The sequence below is a fragment of the Neofelis nebulosa genome, chromosome 8 (assembly GCF_028018385.1).
Source record: "Neofelis nebulosa isolate mNeoNeb1 chromosome 8, mNeoNeb1.pri, whole genome shotgun sequence".
NCBI classification, from domain to species: Eukaryota; Metazoa; Chordata; class Mammalia; order Carnivora; family Felidae; genus Neofelis; species Neofelis nebulosa.
Genome location: NC_080789.1, coordinates 50,590,908 through 50,612,137, shown reverse-complemented (window position 1 = coordinate 50,612,137; position 21,230 = coordinate 50,590,908). Strand labels below are relative to the sequence as shown.

The following is a 21,230-nucleotide window of genomic DNA, read 5'->3' as shown; positions in this document are numbered from 1 at the left end:
TTTTATGAATCAGAGAGTAACATCTGTTTCTGCACACTTTTAGTGTAGTAAAAGATGTTCTCCAAAAGATGAAAGTCACTATGGAAGGAGAAACGTCTATCCTTAGGATTTTGTTGGAATTGACCTACAGAGACAAAAGACCAGAAACCATTCCTGCTAAATCAAATTTCCATCTATGATGGCTGCATTTACGGTGATAGTTGGGACTAGTAAATGAGGAAAGTAAAGCTTCCTACTACTGTAATGATAGTAAGATAATTGGAAAAGCTATATTTCCTTGGTCACAGACCTGATAAGAAAATCACTGGAGCTGGGCCATTTTTTATTCATTTTTGTCCCGACACAGTATCTTGTATATTATAGGTGCTTAATAAGTATTTGTTCGTTGACTTTGTTTACTGTTTGGATAAAAGGAATATTAACTGTGGTATTCAAATAGGACATGAAAACTTACTAAGAAGAAAAATAAACACTACTTATACTCAACCTTTTTTATTTATTTAAAAAAAATTTTTTTTTAATGTGTATTTATTTTTGAGACAGAGAGAGACAGAGCATGAACGGGGGAGGGTCAGAGAGAGGGAGACACAGAATCGGAAACAGGCTCCAGGCTCTGAGCTGTCAGCACAGAGCCCGACGTGGGGCTCGAACTCACGGACCGTGAGATCATGACCTGGGCCGAAGTCGGCCGCTTAACCGACTGAGCCACCCAGGCACCCCTCAACCTTTTTTAAAAATCACCATAACAACAACACTAAAGACATATGTAGTGTATCAGTTTTTGCTGACGTTTTTCTCCATTTAGTAAGCATTAGGAAGAAGAGTTTATTCTGTCTTCATACAATGCAATCCTCTGTGGCCATCTGACTTTCTATGTAACAAAGGGGAAAGGGTGAATGATACTATCCTTGTCATTTTGATGGAGACGGGTAACAAATTATATGGTCCCACCATGTGAGCCACTTGATACAAAAGTTCCTATGTAAGCAGAAGGTTGTTACAAGATGTATTAAGGTGACAGAACTAGGACAAAAATGGAATGAACATGTATTAGCACTGAATGTGTCCCAAAGGTCGGCCTCAAAAGGCAAATACACAAACACAAACACGCATTAGGTATCAACTCCATTTAACAAATAAGAAAGGTAAAGCTCAGGGAGGGTAAGTGATTTGCTCAAGGGATGGTAAAGGGCAGGATAAGAAGTGTATCTGTCTCTATAGCAGATATAAGAATGTAATTTTTTTTTTTTTTTTTTTAAGTAAGCTCTATGCCCAGTGTGGGGCTTGAACTCATGACCCTGAGATCAAGAGTCACATGCTCTGTGGACCGAAACAGCCAGGCACTCCAGAATGTCTGTACTTTTTACGATGAGTTATATAAATGAAGACTTCATCCCAAATTCCAAAGATCAAAAAGGGTAAAGTGGAAAAAGAGGGAAATGGGTGTTTTAAAACTTTTGACTACTTAGGGGTGCCTGGGTGGCTCAGTTGGTTAAGCGACCAACTTCGGCTCAGGTCATGATCTAGAAGTTTGTGAGTTCGAGCCCCGCGTCGGGTTCTGTGCTGACAGCTCAGAGCCTGGAGCCTGCTTCAGATTCTGTGTCTCCCCCTCTCTCTATACCTCTCCTGCTCACGCTCTTTGTCTCTCTGTCTCTCAATAATAAATAAACGTTAAAAAAAAATTAAAAAAAAAAACAAAAAACTTTTGAATACTTAAAGATGACCACAACTTTTTTCTTTTCATCCTTAAAGACATGGGTTAAATTACTACTATCCCCATTTTACTGGAGAGTAGAAATTACCTGAAGTGCAATAACCTACCCAAGGTTTCTTAGCTATAAGTGACAGAACTAGAATCTGAATGAGGAAGTTGTATTCCAGAGGCTGTGCTATTACCCACTGTGCTATCTGACGTCTGGCCACAGCCTAAGCAGTCTCTGGCTTCATCCATCTTTACTGGCAAAGTCTTAAACTGAAGTTGTCAATGGCGATCAAATAACATACTGTAAGCACACCTGGGAGTATGATCTCGAAGGAACTCTGAACCTTAAGTTCAAGAAAGTCAGAGTCCAGGGTAACCCTCAGATAAATGGGAAGATTCATATGCATGGGATTCGTACGCTTTCATTCAGGTTTTCAAAGAGGTGTAAAACAGTTGATGTTTTCCTTCGAAAAGATCCATCTCTGCGTTTTCTTTTGCGTTGTGTTATATTCCATTAGGCAACAAAGGCTTCATTTCTTCCACTGCTGCTAATAAGAAGTGATTAATCACAATCACCTGTCACACTTAATTTAGCATTCATCCCATGAAAAGATTTTCCACAAGCCCCAAAGTGAAATTTACATTTTAATGTCCACAGATAAAAAAGTATAGCGGTATGTGTTACATTTTTTTTCCACTATGAAAACCATTTTCAGGAATTTAGACTGTTAAATAATCATTCCTTTTATGAGACTGGCTCCAAAGATACATATACATTTTGAAATCTATAGTATTACTTAGCAATTTTAGTGCCTTCCTTTTTGCAGCCAATCATGGAAGACTTGCTTTTATAGCTTTCTCTGCAGAGTCATCTTAATTATAGGGAAATCCCTTCACAAATGGTTCCCCATTTTACAGTGCTTCGGCTGAAATCTCATATTGGTTTTATTGGAAATGATGAAAAATTACTCTTTCTGGGACATAGAATTAAGAATCAGGATTGGAAGTGAGCTACACTCTTTTATCTTTAGAAACACTTAAACTTATCACACTTCCTTCTAAACAGTTTTTCCCAAAGGGGTTTAATAAAGCAAAAACCTTTTAGATGTTCAGAATCATAGAAAAGTTTTCAAGCTGAAAGGTTTTGTGCAGGTTATCTGATCCAGTCCACACATTGAATTGACAAATAAGATAAGTTTCACCCAATTTATAGAGTGAGAGAACCAGCACTAGAAGTCCTGTGTATGGGCTGCCATTGTACCCTTCTTCCTAAGCTTTTCACATAGCTCACGTGGGTGTGAAGGTTCTATGGCCCTAATGACAGGAATTTCTTTGAGCCTTTCTTCATAGTATTTATGACAACCTGGCATGTGGTCCATATTCATTTGGCTATTGTCTTTTTCCTCCAAAGAACAGAAGCTCCATGAGGGCAAAGAATCTGTGGCCTCTAAGAGGGTGTCACATAGCGTGACTCAATAAATACTTGATAAATGAAGTCTCAGATTTAACGTTAAACACTCCCCCATAGTTTACACGTTCTTTCCTAAAATTCCCATGTTTGCCTTAACTAGAATTTTAAAAAATTAAACATCTTAATGCCCTCAAGGTAAAAGACTTCTTAAATGAGAAAAGAAAAGACTTCTTAAATAAGAAAAGGAGAATGTAATCAATTATGCTATATTAAAATTAGGGGGTTCTAATTCACCAAAAACTACCATAAAGAGATTGTAAATCAGAGTCACAAACCAAGAGAAGAAAACTGCCAAACATATAAGCAACCAAAGATTAGTATCAAGAATACACAAATCACTCCTAGGAATCAAAAAGGAAAATAAATCCAAGTTACCCATTAGATAAGAAAAAAGATAAAAGATATGAATGTATATTGTAAAGAAAAGAAAACCTGCGTGGCTAATAATGGCCAATAAGATGGATATTCAACCTCTTTAGTAAGCAGGGACATAGAAATTAAAAACCACAGTGACATATACTTGAAAGAATTGAAGGCAGTGACTCAAAGAGTACACCAGTATTTGTACACTTATTTGTACATCCGTGTTCATAGCAGCATTAGTCCCAATAGCCAAAAGGTGACAGCAACCCAAGTGTCCATCCACAAATGAGCGGAGAGGGGGCGCCTAGGTGGCTCAGTGGGTTAGGCGTCTGACTTCGGTTCTGGTCATGACCTCACGGTTTGTGAGTTCAAGCCCCGCCATGGGCTCTGTGCTGACAGCTCAGAGCCTGGAGCCTGCTTTGGATTCTGCGTCTCCCTCTCTCTCTGCCCCTCCCCCCGCTCGTGCTCTCTCTTGCGCGCGCACGCTGCTCTCTCAAAAATGAATAAACATTTAAAAAAAAAAATTTAAAAAAACCCACATGAGTGGAGAAAGAAAATGTGTTTTGTTTACAAATGGAATACTTAAAATGGAAAATTACTCAGCCTTTAAAAGGAAGGAAATTCTGACAGATGCGACAACATGGATGAAACTTGAAGGCATGTATGTTAAGTGAAATAAGCCAGGCACGGAAAGACAAATACCGTATGATTTCACTTACATGAGGTACAAAGAGGAGTCAGATTCACGGAGACAGAAAGTAGTAGAATGGTGTTTGCCAGGGGCTGGCAGGAAGTAGGGATGAAGAGTTATTGTTTAATGGGTATGGAGTTTTCGTTTTGAGAAAATGAAAAAGTTCTGGGAATGAATTATGGTAATAATAGTTGTACAACAATAAGAATGGACTTAATATCCCTGAACCGTCCACTTAAGATAGGTAAAATGGTATATTTTATGTTGTATATGTTTTCCCATGATAGACAAAGAAAGAAACCACAGTAAGACACCAGTTTATATCCACTGATGGACAAAGCACAAACCAAAAGACCCCTAAACTTCTGACAATACCAAGTATTTATAATTACTATGCACTGAATTGTGTCCCCAGAAAATTCATTTATTGAAGCTCTGACTGCCCCAGGTGATCGTATGGGAGACAAGGCCTTTCAGGAGTTAGTTAAAGTTAAATAAGGTCATGAGGGTGGAGCTCTGATCCTATCAAACTCACGCCCTTGTGAAAAGGAAGAGTTACCAGAGAGCTTTCTCCTTCTCTCGCTGAAGGACACAGCAAGAAGGCAGCCATCTACAAGCCAGGAAAAGAGCTCTCACCAGTAACTGACCCCAATCTTGGACTTTACGGGCTCCAGAAGAGTGAGAAAATAAATTTCTGTTGAGTCAACCAGTCTATGGTATTCTGCTAAGGAAGCCCAAACCGACTAAGTAATGGTGGAGAAATGGGAACTCACAAGCAGCTGACAGCGGCGTATGTGGGAACAGACTGGTCTGGTCTAGCCAACCTGAAGAGGTGAGCACCCCTAGCCCCAGCAACTCCGCTGTCTGGTGTGTCCAGAGAAACTCCAGCATGTGAGCAACAGATTAAGTACATGGACGTTAACCGGGACAGCTTTTGTGTTAGCAAAATCTGCAAACACCCAAAATATACACTGAGAGGAAAAGAGAAACTATAAAGAAAAATAGGTGAATAGGAAATTGAAAAACACAGGATGGTATCACATCTGGGGAGATAAAGAACAATGGCATCCTTGAGGGGAGTGCACTCATCAATTTTAAGCTGGGCGGTAGGCATGTGGATGTCTTACCATACTTTTATTTTACATATACAGAATATTTATTAACAATGAAATAAATGAAATCAATGACAATATGCATTATCAAAGGCATAACCTAACTACATTTGATTCATCTCGGTCCAAGACTTTTGATAACAATTACATTTCTCTTCCCTTGCTAGGTTCTTGTGTTTTTTATTTACAAAAGATAATAAAGAGTTAAGGAAAGTAACTGTACTCAATTTAAAGATCTCAACTTTTCATTTTATCCATTAAAAACTGAGCATCTGGCGAAGCTAGAACAAGCAATCCGAAAATTCATATGGAACCACAAAAGGCCCCGAACAGCCAAGGTAATTTTGAAGAAGAAGACCAAAGCAGGAGGCATCACGATCCCAGACTTTAGCCTCTACTACAAAGCTGTCATCATCAAGACAGCATGGTATTGGCACAAAAACAGACACATAGACCAATGGAATAGAATAGAAACCCCAGAACTAGACCCACTAACGTATGGCCAACTCATCTTTCACAAAGCAGGAAAGAACATCCAATGGAACAAAGACAGTCTCTTTAACAAATGGTGCTGGGAGAACTGGACAGCAACATGCAGAAGGTTGAAACTAGATCACTTTGTCACACCATTCACAAAAATAAACTCAAAATGGATAAAGGACCTGAATGTGAGACAGGAAACCATCAAAACCCTAGAGGAGAAAGCAGGAAAAGACCTCTCTGACCTCAGCCGTAGCAATTTCTTACTTGACACATCCCCAAAGGCAAGGGAATTAAAAGCAAAAATGATCTACTGGGACCTCATGAAGATAAAAAGCTTCTGCACAGCAAAGGAAACAACCAACAAAACTAAAAGGCAACCAACGGAATGGGAAAAGATATTTGCAAATGACATATCGGACAAAGGGCTAGTATCCAAAATCTATAAAGAGCTCACCAAACTCCACACCCGAAAAACAAATAACCCAGTGAAGAAATGGGCAGAAAGCATGAATAGACACTTCTCTAAAGAAGACATCCAGATGGCCAACAGGCACATGAAAAGATGCTCAACGTTGCTCCTCATCAGGGAAATACACATCAAAACCACACTCAGATATCACCTCACGCCAGTCAGAGTGGCCAAAATGAACAAATCAGGAGACTATAGATGCTGGAGAGGAGGTGGAGAAACGGGAAACCTCTTGCACTGTTGGTCGGAATGCAAATTGGTGCAGCCGCTCTGGAAAACATTGTGGAGGTTCCTCAAAAAGTTAAAAATAGACCTACCCTATGACCCAGCAGTAGCACTGCTAGGAATTTACCCAAGGGATACAGGAGTACTGATGCATAGGGGCACTTGTACCCCAATGTTTATAGCAGCACTCTCAACAATAGCCACATTATGGAAAGAGCCTAAATGTCCATCAACTGATGAATGGATAAAGAAATTGTGGTTTATATACACAATGGAGTACTACGTGGCAATGAGAAAGAATGAAATATGGCCCTTTGTAGCAACACGGATGGAACTGGAGAGTGTGATGCTAAGTGAAGTAAGCCATATAGAGAAAGACAGTACCATATGGTTTCACTCTTATGTGGATCCTGAGAAACTTAACAGAAACCCACGGGGGAGGGGAAGGAAAAAAAAAAAAGAGGTTAGAGTGGAAGAGAGTCAAAGCATAAGAGACTCTTAAAAACTGAGAACAAACTGAGGGTTGATGGGGGGTGGGAGGGAAGGGTGGGTGGGTGATGGGTATTGAGGAGGGCACCTTTTGGGATGAGCACTGGGTGTTGTATGGAAACCAATTTGACAATAAACTTCATATACTGAAAAAAAAAAAAAAAAAAACCTGAGCATCTGGGGCACCTGGGTGGCTCAGTCGGTTAAGTGTCTGACTTCAGCTCAGATCATGATCTCATGGTTCGTGGGTTCCAGCCCCACGTCAGGCTCTGTGCTGACAGCTCAGAGCCTGGAACCTGCTTCAAATTCTGTGTCTCCCTCTCTTGTGCTCTCTCCAAAATAAATAAGTAAACATCATCATCATCATCAACAACAACAACAACAAAAACCTGAGTGTCCTGGGAACCAATCTTCCATTAAAATCATACTGATCTCATAGCCGTCCTGGTCTTGCTTAGGCGTGTTATACAACTTCTCGGCATTAAGTGTCTGTCATATAATAATTCAGGAGAGAGCGAGAAATGGAAGGTCATAAATAAATAGAGTATAAAACTTCCAGTTTCAGGGCATAACTGGGACAGATAACAAAGCAAGCTAAATTCTGATTGAATAAGCTACTTGAACTGCCTGAAAGAGCTGGCTACGTAACTCATCACAATTTTACCAAAAGGGCTGCACAATCTGTGCCGGCTACCAAAAGGCATCAGGAACAGTAAAAGGTCTTCTGTATGTTGTCAACCAAGACTCCACATCATATATGTAAAGTCCAAGGGCCACTTAGAGATATGCCACGGCTTATACACACAATCATCCAGATCAACTCCCCCTTCAGGGTGAGAACGTCATTGTCCATGTGAAAGCATATACTGTTTTGGTTTTGTTTTTGTTTTGTTATAGCTAGAGGTAGGAGTGAGATGTTAGAAACAATGAGTGCAAAGAGTTAACAAAAAAAGTGTTGAAACCACAAAGAAGTGCTATATCTTATATTTTATCCCACCAGGGTAAACAAATTATTCCGGAGGCACTGATGATGTGACACATAACTGTTTCAGGTCCATTCACATTTACCATTTTATTTAATCCTCAATATATCATCCTTGATAGGAATGACTTTTCCCATTTTATAAATGAAGAGAGAGACAGATTAAATACCTTGCCCAGGGTTGAGTGTAGGTAAAACGAGACTGATGGAATTCAAACCTAGTGCTTACTCAAAGTAAGAACTTTGGCCACTATACTGTTTCTTTTTTTTGTTTGTTTGTTTATTTATTTTTGAGAGAGACAGAGACAGAATGTGAGTGGGTTAGGGGCAGAGAGAGAGGGAGACACAGAATCCGAAGCAGGCTCCAGGCTCTGAGCTGTCAGCACAGAGCCCTACGTGGGGCTTGAACTCACGAGCCGTGAGATCATGACCTGAGCCGAAGTCGGATGCTCAACCGACTGAGCCACCCAGGCGCCCCTATACTATTTCTTTATGACTGCCTTAAAAATTGTTTTTTAAAATGACAGCAAATAGGTAAAGGGGATTGAGAGGTACAAACTTCCAGTCATAAATGAGTCATAGGATGAAAAGTACAGCATAAGGATTACATACAGTCAATAATATTATAATAACTTTGTATGGTGACAGATGGCAATTAGACTCAGTGTGATGAGCACTGTGTAATGTTTAGAATGGTTAGATCATTATGTTGTACAGCTGAAACTAATATCACATTGTATGTCAACTGCAATAAAAACAATTAGCAAATGAACAAAATTCAGATCATCGAGTCTAAGATGAGTCTTAGGATTTCTTGTTTCCTGTTTTCTTTTTGGCTCAGCCTTATATTCTACAGCTTTATTTATGGCACCTGTGAAGTGCATATGGTACAGTGTTGGTCCAGAGTGGGGGCTTTGGAGTGAGAGTGCCTGGGTATAAATCCAGAGGCAACACTTACAGCTCTGTGCCCTTGAGCAGCTTGCATCACCTCTCTGTGTCTTAGCATTTTTGTAAAATGAGGATAATATCTCATAGTTTGGTTGTGAGAATTAAATAACAGAATGCACGTAAAGCATTTAATAGTTCCTGACAGATAATAAGCGCTTGATAAATACTGGCATTATCATGAGCAGCAAATACACATACACACATATGTATGTATTCTATGCACTAATAAATGTTAGATATTACTATTAGTACTATAGTATACTAATAGCACAGCATATTACTATTAGTACACTTAGGTGTCAAGGGGCGAGGGGGCAGGGGCACAGAGGCAAGGCATCGGGGCAGAAAAGGATTAGGATGACGTTCTGGCAGAGGCTGAGCTTGAGGTGGGTTTTGAAGGGTAAGCAGGAGTCAGATGTATGAAGATGATATGTGTTCTGGGGAGCGAGAGTATTTCAGGATGAGGGAACGGCACGTGTGAAATCACACAGCATGAAATAGCACGATGTCCAGGGTGGACTGGTGGGGCAGAACATCAGCGTCAAGGGGCCAGTTACAGTGTAGTAGTTGGAGAGGAGATCACATTGAGGTAGACCACAGGGACCGGACAGCAAGTAGAAACTGACTCTTCCAGGCACGCAGGCTGTGAAGAGATTAATTGTTCTAGGAGCTGGAAAGAACCATGGAAAAGACTGATAAATAACCCAGCATAAAATGTCCACTTGAACTGTGATCAAAGTCTTGCTTTACAAATGTTTGCATTTTCTAGTACGAAAATAAAAAATTTCAGAGGTAAAAGTTGTAGAAACCATCTGCATCAAATATCCTCATTGCCATTTTTCTTTTTTCTGTCTTTTCTTTCGTTTTTAAATGTTTACTTAATTTTGAGATAGAGAGAGCACAAGCAGGGAGGGGCAGAGAGAGAGAGAGAGAGAGAGAGAGAGAGAGAGAATCCCAAGCACGCTCTGTGCTTGTCAGCACAGAGCCCGACGTGGGGCTTGAACTCACGAATTGTGAGATTATGACCTGAGCCAAAATCAAGAGCTGGACACTTAACAAACTGAGCTACCCAGGCCCCCCTTCATTGCCATTTTTCTATTAAAAACTGCCACACATGAGAATGAGAGAAATCTATTTTCTCATGACACATATAAGGAGCTGGATGAATTTAGTGCAAGCACAGTTACAGTAGTAGGATTAAAATTGAGGTTGAGACAAACTTGAAGGAAATAGAATTAAAACGACATCATTCTTCTTTTTGTCTATTCTGAACTACCAGTAACCTAACCTCTTGAATGCATGATGTACCTTTCCACGTTGTCATGCTTGCCTCTAGAATGCTCCCCTTTTTTTCTCCTTTCGGTCTGATATCTTCTACTTGGCCTTCAAAATGTAATGGAAGGGTCATTTTCTCTGGGAGCCTTCTCCGATACTCCAATCTGCTTTAGAGACACATCCTTTTGCTCCCAGACCTCAGGCATACTCCCATCTTAGCAATTATATTACATCATACTGTACTATAATTGTTGGTGTTATATTTATTTGCAATAAACTATGAGGTCATCAAAGGTAGGGACCATGGTTATTCAGAACAGAGATCCCGCATGACTTTATATTCCTAATAACACACATTACTTAGCACATACTTGACACTAGATAATTGCATGTAGTTTGTTAACATCAGGCGAGCACAAAATGAAAAATAAATGTATCACCCTGAGAATAACGACCTTAAAACAGATTTCTGATTTCGCTACCCGAAAAACTACAAATAGATAACATGGAAAAATGCCCCAGAGGTATCCAAAGCAGGATGGAAGTCTCACACAGTGTCTCTCAAAGTTGCTTTGGGCGGTGGTATAAATATGAATTTTTTCTCTCTCACGTCCATTGAAACTCTGCTTTGGTTTCCAGATCAGTCCACCTTCAAACCAATAGTTATGATTTTTCATTATTGTGAAAGAAGAACTCTCTCATCCACAAAATAGGCTCTTATAGCATTGCTGGATCATTTTCCCCACACATGAGCATAAAAACTAAAAGTAAGGAGTATTCAAGGGATTAATGTTTCAAGTAAAAGCCATACAGGATTTTGCCACAATCTTTCAAGAGAATCTACTCTCTGGTTCTCCCAAAGCACATTTTCCATGCCAAGAAAAATCACTTGTATTTCAAGGCAAAAACAGACAAAATATTGCCTGGAAATAGTCTGCAAACCCCAGTCGGGGGGAAAGTTCCTTATAGAACAAGGACAGAAGAACAAGCCGTTAAGCCTTATTTTCAGGCTATTGGGGGACAAGTACAGAGCCTGAAGCACACAGATGACAGGAGCAGATATGTGCTTCATAAAGATCCCTCCAGCTGCGGGGTAGAGGACAGGGAATGTGTAGGGCCCAGGAAGGCAATTAGAAATATAATCTAAGTACTCCAAAGACCAGCATTTGGAGATTATTTAGAATAATTTTCAAGTCCACTTGGAAGAATAAATGAGTGAGAATGGACGTGACGCCTTCCAAGCTCTCCATCCTCTGTCCTAGCCAAGACATCGAATTCGTTGTAAAACGACTGTCATTAAAATAGAGTGACAGCAGAGCAGAAATGGCGCAGACGGCTGATTGGAACAAAAAGTCAAGAAATAAGCCTAAGTATAGATGGGAATTTAGGTCGTGACAAAGGGGCAAGTGGAATTGTTTTAAAAAGTCATGAGGCTCTGCCCATAACAATAAAATAAATTCTAGATGGAGCGAAGATTTCAAGGTACAAAATAAAAACAGGTGAAAACCAGTGCCAGGCAGTTCTCAAAAGAAGGAGAGCAAATACTCAGCAAACACAAATGGCAGTTTTTATGCAGGGGGTTGGCAGGGATGTACAAGGATAATATTCCTGGACAGTGAGGTTCTAGGAGAATCAGGGCACGTCCACTCCCTTGGTGAGAATATAAAATTGGTATGTCCTTTTCTGGAAGACAGTTTAATAATGTAAATCAAACCTTTAGAAACCTCACACCTAGGAATGCATCCTAAGGAAATAACTGGACAGCAACCTCAACACAGTATGTACGATAGAGGCAAGTGCAATATTTTGAATAGTAAACACTGAATAGTAAACACGATTGTAAATAGGGACAACGAAAATGTCCTGACAGAGACAAGGAAGTACTGTGGAGCCATTCAACGTGAAGATGCAGAACTAGTTTAACGACATGGAAAGATATTCACGATTTATTGGTAGGTGAATAAACAAGAGTCTGGGACAGAGTAGGCAGTACAACACTATCATATGTATTTGCATTGAAAATAAAAGGGGGAGTTTACGCAGAACTATTGATGGTAGTTTTCTCCATGAGATTATAATTGATCTCTGTTTTCTCATGCGTTCTCTACAATTTTATTGCCGTGACTGCTTTTATAATTGAAAAAAAGAAAAGAAAAGAAAAGTAAAACCTCTATTTCCCTTTACAAAGAAGTGTCAAGAATATAGCGGTGGTGGGGTTGATAACTCAAGAGGATGCAGAAAGAGCAAAGCGCCTGCATCACATTCCAAGTCATTAACAAGCGCCTGCTGTACCGTTTCTTCTCTGGATTCAAGGAGAAAACCAGACGCAGGAAGACTTTCTACACTGAACCGCAAGAAAAAAAAAAAAAAAAAAAAAGAATACAAATCCTTGTCAGGAGAGCCAGCGGGGTGACTGACTAAATTACAATACATTTTGCACTTCGGTCGCGCAGGTAAGACAGACACTAGAACCACATTTTTTACACTCAATCCCCGTATCATGCCTGCCAACTGATCAAATCCCGTCAAATTTTATATAGTACAACTTAGGTTAAAGAGTCATAGTCTTCCCTTGTGGAGGTCACGTTTGCATGAAATCTCATGCCACTCTCTGTTTTTTCACTTAGCAAACAACAAAAAGCTGTTTGGCAGACCCCCCAACGTTGCCTATCAATCATAGCATGCCTTAATATGTAAATGTTGTCTTCATAATAATTCAAAATCAGTAACAATAGATGCCACCTTCCTTTTGTGATGTATAGCTTCCCATGTTTAGTGAAGGAACAGGCAAGGCATTCTTACTATATTAGTATCATTACTCTTATTCCTGCTTATACACATAAAAGAAGTTACTATCAGAGGAGATTATATCCCCAAGGGTTTCAGAGTCCATCGGTCACAGATTCAGAATCATACATAGTTTTGTTTTCATGCTGACATATTTTTTTTTTTCAGCTTCTACAAATAAGAGTTTTTACATGAGAAATACTGGAGTTGAACAATTTTATCTTTGTGTAATCTACACAATATAGAATTTTAAGATTATGGAACTCATAAAGTTCAGTCTCCTCATCTTACTGAAAAGGAAACTAAAACCCAGGGAGACTGAGTGAGTGACTCTCCTCATTAGCAGAATGGGAGCCAGACCTCAAGTCGCCTACCTCCTCCGTTAGAGCGTTCATCATGCTGCACAGAGAACCTGAGCCCCTACGACCATGACAACTCATAGAGCATTTCAACATACATTTAGTTCCCACAACAACCCTGTGAGGTGTTAATATTGTTATTCTCATTTGGGAGAATTTAAGTGACTTTGTAACACTTTGAGCCATACGGCCCAAGGCTTTATAGCCAAAGGTAAGAGCTTTTCCACTCTGAAATCAAGGCGGGGGTGTGTTTGCTATAAGTAACTCTTCAGTTCAAAGGGATCCAATGCTGAAAAAGTTTTGGAGCCTTAAAATTATATAACAATCTCATAAAAAGATTCACAGATTGTAAGACCATTATTTTCCAAGAAAAAGTCCTTTTGATCACAGATCTCAAAGCATCAACTTCCTATAGATAATTGAAAATTGAACTCAGAGAATAATGAAAGCTTACCACTGTTTAGTTTAGCAAGAAACTCGAGAGGGCTCTGATGCAGGTTAACCTTTGTATCATTAATATCAGGCAGCTTACAGCTTAAGTAAAAATCGTCAATGTAAGCATCTAGGGCTTTGGAGGCAGAGAAATATGGCTTTTCTTTATATTGGATGGAACCATCAACATTAAAGGAGATCCTGTTGAGGACTAAATTTGCTGGAAGAGAAGGGTTGGAAGTGCTAAATTGAAGTTTCTTAACTGACTTTGCCATGGCTTTCTCAAACTGGGCTGCAATGTCCATTCATCTTTCAAAAAACCTTAAACACAAACGAAGGTAGACAAGATTTCAGTTAAATAGGAATGGGTGATGATACAGAATCCTTGCTAATCTTTGCATCACCTGTATTTCTGTTTTACAACGCAATTGCTTTTTATCCCCTTTTACGCTGTAAGTATATTGAGCTCTCAAGCCCTGCATTGATTGACAGCTTTATTGAGCATAAGCATAAGCTATACTGTAGAAACATATTAGGGAACTAAGAAGATGAACTTTGCCAGGAAAAACATAAAATACAGGTGTTGCTCTCTTTTGGTTTTATTTTTTTTTTTAATTTTATTAAAAATTGTTTTTCAATGTTCATTCATTTTGGAGAGACAGAGCATGCGCGGGGGAGGGGCAGAGAGAGACTCCAAAGCAGGCTGGCTCCAGGCTCTGAGCTGTCAGAACAAAGCCCAATGCAGGGCTTGAACTCGTGAACCGTGAGCGTATAACCTGAGCCAAAGTCGGACGCCCAACTGATTGAGCCATCCCGGCGTCCCGGCTCTCCTTCGGTTTTAGTTTTACTGGATTGGATAAGTAATTCTGGAGTCTTGAGATATTTTTATTTGCTACATTAAAACAGACAAGCCTCCAGAATTATGTCATAGCTTTTATTCCCTACATCTGTCCCCACTCCATTGATAGGACAGGGGAAGCCATGTCTGAAGACAAGAAGACAGGAATAGGGGACCCTGGCACAGAAATGATGGCAAATAGAGACTAGGGAGCAAGATGAGGTGAGTGCGGAAAGGAGCAGATTTAGTGGGGGGCCATTGGGTCCTCTGATCTTCTGGCATTCTGACCTTGGTGCAAGAGTTCAGCAGCTGTGAGCCTCTGTAGTGCCACCTTGTATCGACCACTTACTCTCCATAGCAACTATAAAAAATAGGTGTTATCAGTAACCTCATTTTTGAGGTAGGAATATGGTGGCACATGAGGATTAAGTAGCTTGTCTGAAGGTATTGCGTAGGGAAGCACACAGCCAAGGTTGAACCCCAGTGGCTGGATCTGAGCTTGAACTTAACCACTGCACTAGACCTCTGGTCCACTTTCGCATGTGTGCTGGAACTGCCAGTATGAGCTGTGATTTCTAAATGTCAGCCACCGGTAACATGCTGGAAATGTCTGCCAAGCCAGGGTGCCTGGGTTCCATGGTCTCTCATTTCTCTAAAACACTTAAAGAGTATTTACTGGTATGTGCAAGGGGAAATGCCATTTATTTGATAACAACATAAGTAATGCCAAAGAGAGAGTACTCACTTCCAGTCCTTTGAAATTCAAGTGGATATGCTGTATTTTCAGAATGTTACATTCCATGACATCATAATGCCCTAAATTACCATCTGTGGAATGTCATTTAATTTCCTCTAATGTAATGGAGTTATGCAGAGGCCTCGAAGAACCTGGAGAAAACTATGGATCATCTTCCCACAAAAATGCACGATGGCAGACACAAACACAATGGGTTCTAAGATTCTGGAAGCCCATTCATAGTCCCCTTGCATCTGAACCATAGATTAAGACTTTTTATCTAAAGGAAGTGATAGATGTGTGAAGAAAGAAAGGGAAAGAAGGTTAACTAGGAAAGGGACAGTAAGATTCTTGCCAGGAATGGAACGAACCTGACATCACACACTCTTCAAATGAGATGAGAAAGTATTTTTTGATATTTTAAAGGCTCAGCTCAATAGGCACTTTCTTTGTAAATCACAATCACGGTCATCTTCCTTCTTCTTCTCTGAATTTGTAAGGATGAATTAGTTACTATTACAGACACTGGGCTTTAGAACTAAGGGAGAAGTAGGTTAAACTCAGTTCTACCTTTTACTAACTCTGTGTCTCTATCCTATCCTTAATACGTGATGTCCTCATTCTAAATTCTGCTTAATAATACTTCGCTCATAGAGTGGCTATGTTTGATCTTCTGCTGCTTTGTACCAGAATGGTCACAGCAGGGGTAAATATTGAAATATTTTCAAAACAGCTGGCAAAGCCTGCTACCCTTCAGATGAACCTCCTCCAACACACACACACACACACACACACACACACACACACACACCTTCTTGCAACCCCAGCCCTGACCAGTGCACCCAGAAGCCCCCAGACCTTCCCATAAGTTATGGTTGATGTCCCTTCTGACTGTCCAGTGCCTAGCCAGACAGATTGCTAAGTGTCTTGAATACCATCCCTGAGAAGATACGGTATTCAGTAAGTGTCAATGTTTTTCCTTTCCCCATCCTTAGGTACTTTGCCTGCCCCTATTCATACTTATTATGGCTTGACCTACATGATAGCTGGGTGTGAGTCTTTTTCCCTCTCTAAGTTCAAACAAAATCAGGGACGGGTGGGTATCCCAAGCTTTCCAGCCCATGGCAGTTGCTCGACAAGTGTGTGTTGAATTTGTCAAAATATTCCTTTTACTATAAAGTATTCCAGCGTGATTACTGCAGTCATGAAAATGTTCCGGAAGATCAAGTCCTTTGGGTTTACTCGTAGCTGCTGAGAAGTCACAAACTAGGCAAATAGGATAATGTATTAAATCAAGGATTTAATGAGAGAAGGGTTGAATGCAGAGAGCAAGAAGCTGATGAGGGAGTTGGTAAGATTATTATCCGTGGTGACACTGGCTTTGAGGTTCACTTATAGCAAATCTTTAGCACCAGACTGTCCTATGTGCATCTACAGAGGGAAGTCCAGTTTTAACTGGAGATTTAGTTATTTTTTTTAATTTATTTTTATTTTTTTTAATATATGAAATTTGTCAAATTGGTTTCCATACAACACCCAGTGCTCATCCCAAAAGGTGCCCTCCTCAGTACCCATCACCCACCCTCCCTTCCCTCCCACCCCCCATCAACCCTCAGCTTGTTCTCAGTTTTTAAGAGTCTCTTATGCTTTGGCTCTCTCCCACTCTAACCTCTTTTTTTTTTTTTTCCTTCCCCTCCCCCATGGGTTTCTGTTAAGTTTCTCAGGATCCACATAAAAGTGAAAACATATGGTATCTGTCTTTCTCTGTATGGCTTATTTCACTTAGCATCACACTCTCCTTAACTGGAGATTTAAAGGCATTTTCTTTTTTCTTTTTTTTTTTATTATTTTTAAATTTTTTTTTAACGTTTATTTTAATTTTTGAGACAGAGAGAGACAGAGCATGAACGGGGGAGGGGCAGAGAGAGAGGGAGACACAGAATCGGAAACAGGCTCCAGGCTCCGAGCCATCAGCCCAGAGCCCGACTCCGGGCTGGAACTCACGGACCGCGAGATCGTGACCTGAGCTGAAGTCGGACGCTTAACCGACTGAGCCACCCAGGCGCCCCTTAAAGACATTTTCTATGTCACCTAATTGCACGAATAACACTGTAAAGGAAACTTGCTAATCACATATTTCTAAAACAACAGAGAGGGAAAAATCAATGTGTAAGATGTGTTGATAATCCTGGTGAGTGAGCACCAGTTACAAACTTCAGCTGATTGTGGCTTCCATTTTATCATACACATGGCAATGTGCAAATTCATTCTCTTGGTTTTTCACCTATTTCTCACTCATAGAGGCTCAGCAAAGAAACGAATGAATACTCTGGTAGTTTAAAAAGGCGAGATGACCATATGCAATAACTAAGAGAGGAAAAAAGAATCAATAATTTCCTAACTATAAATCAAACAAAATGGAGATTGTCTGTATATTTTTCCCCTGGCAATTTCATGTTTGAAGTTGGTCTGGCTCCATTCTCTTTGATAGTGTTTTAAAAAATGTATTCAATCTATAAAACCTCAGAGTACATCTATCTACCAGGGGGCAACAGATTCCTGAAGCATATAGAAGATGATAAGTAGGACTAGAGAAAATCATTAGCTCTGTTTCCCTTATCACTTCAGGTTATATCAGGCTCAGTCCAAGAAGCTGAGGCCCTCAGTCCTGGGCAGGGAGAAAGGTCCAGAGATTTGCACAAAGTTCAGTTTCCCTCTTTCATTCAATTCAATCAAACACACAATTATTGACTGCCAATGTGTAAGGAACCGTGCTAAGCACCGCATAGGGATACAGGGACGGACTGGACTTGATTTCCCTCACAAGAAGCCTACAGTCCAGTAGGAAAGACAAAGGCAGCATATAAATGAGAGCAGCCCAAGAAAGGACATGCTAATGCCATCAAGCACCCCCAAGAGTGGCTGGAATACAGAGAAGAGAGAAATCGCTTATGTTTGAAAGAATTGGGGAAAGTCTCATTTCAGACAGAATATTTAAACCAGGACTTGCAAAAGAGGTAGCATTCAGACACACAGAAATGAGGAAAACAGATATTTTAGAAGGAAGGAACAACATAATTAAAGATACTGAAATAGAAAAAACCTGTATGCATGTAGAGAGGAAGGAATATATCTAATTTTTGTGGGTGGTCAGGCAGTGAGAGAAGAGGATGGAAATACTATATTCTCTGCCGTATGGCCAAAGGGATGAGAGCTTCAGGGCCAGGTATTGGGGCTATTTTACAGAAAAGGAAAATTGAGCCACAGAGAGCTTTTCGAGTGCTCTGAGGGAATAGATCTAGTGAGTAACAGATCTGAGACTTAAAGCTTCAAAGCTCATATTCCTTCCGCCACATCCGCATGTCTACCACGGGCCTATCTTCCCCCAAGAACGGCTGAGTAAAACACAGACTCTCCTGGCCACTCCTTCCTTCTGCATCATGGCGGTTAGCTCCAAATCCAATGGACAGTATCTGACCTCGCCTTTGCAGCCACCAGAAATCTGTACCCCAGCTGAAGTCCCTGAGGCACTCGTGCTTTTGAAAATCTACTTGGGTCATCTGGCCAATGGGATACCTTACTAGCCAGCGTCCATCTATGCTAGCTATATCACAGGATGCTTGAGGGAGACAGGAAGCATCGGGACAGAAATACTCCTGAATCTTACGAGCTTTGTCCAAGAAATTTAGTAAGCAAACAAAACGTATTTTACTAGAGAGAGATTATCTTCTCTGGTGTCAGTCTGATTCTGATGAAACTTTGAGCCCTCAAAGATCAAGCTGTAAAACATGCTATGCTTCAGAATTTGAATTTTAGTAGAATAGTCACTGCAATGCACCTTAAGTTTTCTCAGTACAAAGCACCCAATGGAAACACTTCATACATTCCCTTAAGCACCAGATACTGTGACAAGTAATACCTTCTTTGAAGCCTAGCTTGCACATAGGGTCACTATTATTAACTATTCAGATTCTAAAATCCAGGCTGATCTTAATTACTGAGAAAGGACTGGAGAAGACACCAGCGTTTGCAACACACGGGACCTTACAGATCAAGAATACTCTCTTCGAGGGTTGTCTGCTAGTAATCTGGTAGATGGTAACCGATGAGCGAAACCATAAACTGGTGCTCCTCGTGTGTTTTGTAGTTTGGGGTATGTAATATTTCAGACTAACAGCTTATTGCGGGTTTGTGTCACATTCTTTTACAAACCCACCTGGTAACCCCTATATACATAAGGAACCACACTCACCAGTTTCACATCAAGCAGCACGACTTTGGGCAAACAATTTAACTTCTCTGTCCCCAAACGTCCTCATCTCTAAAATGGTAATAACCAGTTGCCAGCCCTGATATAATGATTAAAGGGGATACTATGGGTAACACTTAAAAAAATGCCTAATACACATGGAAGTTGCTCATTAAACAGTCTGCTGTTGGTATCATTGTGATTGCCTAGTGTGTGTTAGTATAGATCACCTAAGTGTGATAGGTCCTCCTGCCAGAACATCCATTTCCCATTGGGATGCCTGTAATTTTGTGATTTTAGGGGACTGTACCCTGCCCAGTCAAGCAGTCGTGTAGCAACTTTAGAATAATAAGCTCCAAAATGAGAAACCTAGAATTTCATTCATTGTAACCATTAATCTCCTTACATTCACATCCCATAGATGAAAGGATTATCCCAAAGCAGGATCGATACTTGATTCATTCCACATCCTAGAATCTTCTGTAGAGCCTAGGAAGCCTGAGGCTGGAGGAGAGGCATCAGCAAAATTTAAATTATTTCCTAAATCTTAAGCTTTAAGAGTTTTTACGTTCCGCTCTAGGGATTGCTTTTCTCCCTCTGTCACTTAGTGGTTTGCAACCCCCCCCCCCCCCGCAAAAAAACCCGTTTTCAATTTCTCTTTATTTCCAAATCAGAATAGTCACGATTATTGTTCTCTTAATGTGGATGTGAGAGCTTCTGCAAAAATAGCTGCCAAAAAGACTTTAAAAGATTTTATTCACTTTAATACACCATGACTAATTGGGGGAAAACAGCAAACAACCACATTAGGATTGTGTCTGTAGGCCTGTAACCATTCACCGGCACACTGGCAACCCATTAAGTGAAATGTTACTATATTGGGTAATGAGGAAAAAATTCCTTTGCTTGCTGGAAATCTCTATGGACGTAACTGTAAGGAGGAGCAAAGGGGAGTTTCTACTCATGCTTTCTGAGCTAAATAATATCATCCATCGCCTCTGAATACATTGTTGTTATTAAGGAAAAAAAATACTAGAATCAGGAAGGGAGCCCTATGCCGCACTCTGTATTTTAAGGGTTTTCTCAGCCGTGGTGGTGGCACCTGGAAATTAGGAAGGGGGGGTTCCGGGTCGTATGTTTCCAGTGAAGAGAAGAGAAGTGTTCCACCTTTCGGGAAAAATGGAAGACATTTCTTAACACAAAATCAAAGGAGGTGAGATAAATTGTTATTAAAATACTCCTAGACGCAAGCCCTATAGAGAAAAACGAGGAAATGTCGGGGATGCCTTTGACTGCACGGAGATTCTAATGTATGGTAGAGAGAAACGTGAGTTTGAGATTCCACAGGTGGCACTGGACACAGGGTGCTGGGCAAAGTATGTCGCCGGCAAGCTGATGTGTCCCTCTCTCCCCACGGGCTTCTGCCCTGTGTGGCCTGATGTGACTAATGAGACGTCTAGCCTTTCCTCTTAGAATCTGGTGAGAGATTTCCACTTCAGAGGCTGTTACCTGGAACTTTCTTTGGGGCCTAGGTCTGCCTCACACATGGGAGAAAGGCGTAGATGAGGGTTATAAAACAGGCCACACGCTTTTCGTCTCTAGTTTGTTTGATCTGTGAA

General features: G+C 40.5%; 1 protein-coding gene across 12 annotated transcripts in view; it reads right to left on the bottom strand.

Moving 5' to 3' along the window:
* Positions 1-21,230, bottom strand: part of GRIP1 (glutamate receptor interacting protein 1) — a 684,772-nt gene that overhangs the window by 225,805 nt on the left and 437,737 nt on the right. For 2 of the 12 annotated variants that reach the window (XM_058742096.1, XM_058742099.1), the window contains exon 1: positions 13,811-14,145. The exons of 8 other annotated variants lie outside the window; for them this stretch is intronic. In XM_058742096.1, the coding sequence (XP_058598079.1) occupies positions 13,811-14,093 (283 nt within the window). In that variant the 5' untranslated portion in view covers positions 14,094-14,145. Of the gene's footprint in view, positions 1-13,810; positions 14,154-21,230 lie in introns of those variants that run through there. 2 more of the 12 variants (XM_058742103.1, XM_058742098.1) reach the window with 2 other exon arrangements.